We start from the raw sequence: 6,000 nt of genomic DNA, 5'->3' as shown, positions 1-6,000 counted from the left end.
TAGCTTGTATGCTACATTATCGTAATGCTAATATTGTTTTTGATCCATAACTTGCCAACAAATTTAAGAAAGTTGAACAGTAGAAATTTCACACACTTAAAAGTCATTCACAAAAAGTTTAAACAAACTCAGCTGTGATCATCAATGACAGAGTTATGTGCATTCACTGAATTCTATGTAACTGTAATATTCCTGCACTCTGCAAGGAAACAAGAAATACTATAAAATTGTGTAACTCCAAATACAGGAAATTTCCAGAAATGAATGTAATTAAAAACTGAGTATTGATATATGATGCACCTTGTTTCTCAGATCTATTTTCAAAGAAAAAAAGTGAGTCTTGTACACCAGTAAATATGGTAATCATTAATCTAAACTTGTCTTGGCCAATCTCCAATGTTTGATAACCCTAATTATATTACATATATTGCTTTTATGAAATAAAAAAGGGAAACTCTTTATATAATCCACCAAGATTTTATTTATATATATATGTTTACACTGAACACTGAAAAATACTAACCCATCATGGCTAAAAATATCACATACAAGATTTAAAAAAAAAAAAGGGTTAGAAGAATTTTACCACAAAGTGGAAGGTTAAATGTGAAAAAAATATGAACAAAAGAAAATAAATTTTTACTACATATAAACTGTATGCATCAAAGCGAAAACAAAACACACAAAGTTATACACTTAACATATATATTCTACAGCCAAAAGTGGTCAATAGCTTGCAACCATGATTAATGTTATTAACCAACTTCAGGTATCAACAATCTCAACAAAGAATGCAACAATATATATATATATATATATATATATATATATATAATACATTAAAATCATATAGCATGAACTTAACATGGCATATAAATATACCTGGTAAGGATGGCTCTGCCCAAAAGATGAATATAATACAAAATATGATGAAAATGAAGGTTCATACAATACAGTCTGCTTCAGTTTTCGCTGCAATGCACTTATAAAAAGACACACAAACAGCTGAAACTCCATGTCGATATCAAAAAAGGCCTATAAAAAGTACTTTTTGGCCACATTTCTGATGATAAAAACATAATAGAGAAACACTATCATCTTTAAAAAAATGATGATGTATAAACTAGTCACCTTTTCAGCACGAAGTAATCATATTCATCGAAAATTAATACTTTTAAAATGCATTTGTACCATCCAATTTAAGACAAGATTCAATAAGACATAAAAAGATTGTCAACTTGGACAATTCCAAATAAAATTTAAGAAATTTTAAGCAATTAACAATATTGATATGAATAATCTGAGCTTAACATAAACATTTATACATATATCCTCAAATATGCTGACACACAATATATAATGCTATAAAGAATTGTTTAAAAATAACTTTAAAGTACATAAGATTATATAATTCTTTTAAATATGTTGACAGCGTGCATGATTAATGCTCATTATATACATGATGCATATTCACTGCTGTTAAGAAGTACTTTCATGTTAAATGACTCTGTGCTCATATAAACTACAGAATATATTTTTAATGCTTACAATAAGAGATTATTTTGAAAAATCCAGAAAAAGTATTTACACTAGAACTATAAAAAATATGTGCACTCTGGCCATCACTTTCTAAATTAATATTCTTCTTCATTTTTACTAAAGGTAAGGCTTACTTATCCTCAAGGCTGCGTAAAGCAAAAGCTGCCTTTTAACAAGATTTTATCATAAAATGATCTGCACAGCTGCAAAACATTTAACTTTGTTATGTAAGACAAACTATAAAAAACTTGACAAAAATTAAAGAGTTTTTTAAGATTTGAAAGTGACAGCCTACATGTAACTGGTACTTCTACTGTGACAATTTTAACGTCTTAAAAAATCCACACACTGCTGAGGTTATGCTCCATTACTTAGAGAAAAATATGTTTAAAGGAAACTACAAGCTAACAGAAATAAACCAATATTTCAAACATATATATGTTATTTAACTGAGAAGTAATCAATAAGTTTAAGACCATTTTCCTCATTTAAATAACATTTATTATTGCTATTTGGAATCCATTAAAGTCTGAATGACAGAAATAAGCTTTTTTTATACCTTATTTTAGAAAATGCATATAATAATTAAGATCGTTTGAATAAACAAACATAAAAAGAAGATACTTTCATGAATACCTAATGCAAAACAACCTTTAATAATTATGATTTTGTTTAGGGTAGTATTAAAAGAACTTTTGAAAACTACCAGTAATAAAGGAGAGAAAGAAGAAGTTACAAAAGTTATACCTTCTCTCCTTCATTACTGTTAGAAGGAATAAGTATGAAGTTCATTACTATTAGAAGGAGTTACTGGAAAGTGGCTATTCCAGTAATAAAGCAGTGAGTTATGAAAAATAAAAATATTTCTTTCTACACTCTTTTTGAAGAGAAATGCCCGATTTTCTAAAAATTACATTTTGCAATAAGCATAATATTTTAAATGGTATTACTGTATTTTTGCACACAAGCACACAAATAATTTTTTTAAATTAAATTTCACACAAAAAACAAAAATCAAACACGCAAAAATTTGTCACAACAGATTCATCAAGTGCAAAATATTAAAAATGAACAAAATTAATAACAAAAAAAAAAAAAAAAGAAAAGAAAAGAAAAACTGTACATAATAGCTGCTCATGTCATAACTGCACATAAACAAAATATGGCAGTAGTATAAGTATTGAAGCAGAAGACTAGTATATTATATTAGACAATCATTCATACAATATTTAGAACAAATTAACACAAAATGAAAATTCAACAATTAACAGTGATATAATACAATAAGGAACATAGTCATGTGGTTCTAGAGATGAATTAAGTCCTACATTAACTGATGCTGATCGTGTTTTGAAATGAGAGCTTCCAGCAATTTCAATCTTGCTTTTATGTGCTGAAAGTAGAAAATAAGTAAGTAAATAATGCACCTATAAAGTGTTTTCCATCTACTTTAATGTTATACTATATATGCATGTTTTCTCTGCTTAAAACATTTATATTTATAATTCTTAACACAATGGATCTATGTTCTTGAAGAAGGGAACCTTAGTTACAACATTGCATCAAATCAATATAATCAATTTCAGAAAAAAACAATAAAACTCAAACGTGGATGTTCCATCTAACACTAGAAGAAAATTCTTTATGGAAAGAGAAAGTTCTGGAATACTCTTTTGCTTATTCAGGGTTCGTACACATTTCTGCATATGGAAATTAAGTACTTTTAAGGACTTTTAAGGATCATTAATGAAAAAAATTAAGGACCTATGAGCAAATGGAAACTGAATAAATTCAATTAAAAATATTATTCTATGCCTGAATTTCACTTTTGTGATACCATCCTAAAAATAAAATAGATCCCTAAGTAGTATGCATTATTACTAAACATGAATTAACTAACATAAGTATTAATAAGTTTGAGAATAAAATAAACTTCATGCAGTTTATCAAGTATCATTAAATATTTTACATTTATAATAGTTGGACATATTTAAAAGAAGATAAGAGGCATTTACGTTTTACTAATAGTTAGCTTTATTTTTATTTATTTATTTATTTTTTACGGCATAGGTTAAAATGAGAAATGAGATCATAATAAGCATGATTCATAACAAAAGACTGAATGTTGTCCCTCTGCTGCTTGTCTATAGAGGGACCTGCTGATTGGAAAAAACCTGAAAGGCCTGATGTAGGAACGGTTGGCAAGTGTTGAAAGTTAGTCAAGCTCTGCTTAATGCAGTTAATGTCATAGCTTTGACTAGAGTTCCAGGGGTTGTAACCCAGTTAATATACTTTAAGGTTTCAATAAGCCATTAAAGTGCCAGAGGTGATAAATTGTTTTGTATATAAGTCTCAGTAGATGCAAAGAAAAGTTTTACTTGATGGTTGTTGGATGATGTAATCTAAGACAATTTACATGGGAAAAATGCTTACTATGAAGAAATTAAAAAGAAGACATTTTAATTAATTACATGGCTAACTTTGCTTTTACCAAGAGCTGTTTCGTAAATTATGCTTTATAGCTATATACCTTGTTTATTTTTCAGATTTAAAATATTGTATAATAAGTTGCCAAAATGTAACTTTATAATATGACAGCAAAAAATAAAAATGTTTTATTTTAATGTTATTTTTAAGTATAATTCTAATACATTATTTTAATGAAATTTATCAATGTTATGAAGTTTCAAAAAAAATCGCCGAAAAATTCTCAGATCTCGGAATTAAAAATTTTCTATAGAAACTGATCTTAAAATCGCCAAAATGTTGACAAGTTGTCAAATTTAGAACCATTTAATAAAAGAATTCACAACCCCAAAAGCGAAAAGTTTTTTAAGAGCTCTTTATTAGAAAAAATGAATTTCGAAATGCTTATGTTTGACTTCTTGCTTAGAAACTCAAGTATCCCATCATTTATATTAGAAATAGAAACAAATTATAACCTATGAACCCATTCAAAAGATAACCGTATACGTCAGTAAATTGCCAAAAATATTCCTCCAAAATGCTAATTCACACTCAAAATGGCAATCGTAAAAACAGAGAGAAATTTCAGATGATTAAAATTAAGGACCTTCTACTGATTTTGGCCAAAATTAAGGACTTTTAAGAACCAAAAATCAATTTCAAAAAATTTAAGGACTTTTAAGCACTCTTAAGGATTGTACGAACCCTGTTATTTTGTAATTACATACATCTATCAGTGTTCATTACAATTACCAATTCATTGTTAATATTTAAAAGCAGGTTAAAAACCTTATATTAACATATTTAAAATAAAACTCTTATATGCTAATATCCCTCTTTAGGACTACAAAAAAAGGTTTTTGCAAAGGCAGGTGAAGAAAATCAATGGGTAGCACAAAACTACAATTAGTTATCTGAATATGACAAACCCAAGAGAGCTATCTGCATAAGAGGAAGGATACCTTCATGGGGAAATTTCTAAGAGAAACAGACTCCTATTCATGTTATTAATGGGGAAAGTAAGCCATGCAGCCTATTCACCCGAGATCGAACCCAAGACAGATCTCAAGCTACCAATATTCAATGGTCTTAACCACTCATCCACTGGTGGGGTTCGAGTAGCACAAAGCAAAAATGAATGTATTACTGTGTGTCAAAACAGTAATGAAATATGAAAATGCTAGAATATTAGAATTTTGAAAGCCCTGAACAGAACTGGATTTGTGTTGATGTTATTATTATTTTGTGAATATGAAAGGAAATCTAATTTAACAACTAAACAAACTTTATGGCTCACCAACTCTTCCAAAATTCTATATCTTAGTTTTACCATATTTCATAGTTATTTTCCTTGATAAATGGTGCTACATTTGTTTTTGTTTTGCTCTTCATTTTAATATATAATTGCTGTCATTTCTCCCATTTGTTAAAAAATTTCTGAAGAGGAATTTACATTAGATTTCCTCTGAAACTGAAGAATTTATTTAATTCACAATATATAGCTTTTCTGCCTAATTTTAAATTTTATTGCCACGTTTTTCTCCCAGTTAGATATTTATTACCAATTATATGTTTATTTATTATTACTTATTATTTTCCATCAGAAAACTGCATTCCAAAGTCTGGGGAGTTTGCTTCTTTAAATTAACTTAGCTTCTCTAATGATTTTACTCTCAAAATTTAAAAATTTTTAATAGGAAATAGTAACTACATTTTTCAATGACCAATTAATTGAATGTTCAATATAAATTTTCTATAAGCTTAAATCTCTGCCAACCATAGGTAACTTTTTCTTTTAAACTTATCTGCTTTGCATATTTTTTGGGGGGAGGGGGGAGGTTAATTTTTCTTTTCTAATTCAAGGTTTCTACATGGTACATCTGAAATTCTTAACTTTATGATTAATTGGAATTTTGCTAACCTAATTAGAAAATTAGATAATTATATTAAATTACATTTTAGTACTAAAATCTGAATTTCAACGTATTCTTTTTG

General features: G+C 27.8%; 1 protein-coding gene across 5 annotated transcripts in view; it reads right to left on the bottom strand.

Moving 5' to 3' along the window:
• Nucleotides 1–457: 457 nt before the first annotated feature.
• LOC118180007 (protein FAM13A-like) overlaps nt 458–6,000 on the bottom strand; it is a 123,537-nt gene continuing 117,994 nt past the window's right edge. For all 5 annotated transcript variants that reach the window (XM_085813318.1, XM_085813316.1, XM_085813317.1 and 2 more), the window contains one exon: nt 458–2,932. In XM_085813318.1, coding sequence (XP_085669444.1) covers nt 2,864–2,932 — 69 coding nt within the window. In that variant the 3' untranslated portion in view covers nt 458–2,863. The remainder of the gene's footprint in view (nt 2,933–6,000) is intronic.

The sequence above is a fragment of the Stegodyphus dumicola genome, chromosome 3 (assembly GCF_044657685.1).
Source record: "Stegodyphus dumicola isolate Sdum_Otavi_A_Nest chromosome 3, ASM4465768v1".
In the NCBI taxonomy this organism is placed as follows: domain Eukaryota; kingdom Metazoa; phylum Arthropoda; class Arachnida; order Araneae; family Eresidae; genus Stegodyphus; species Stegodyphus dumicola.
This window is presented reverse-complemented; position numbering and strand designations above follow the sequence as displayed.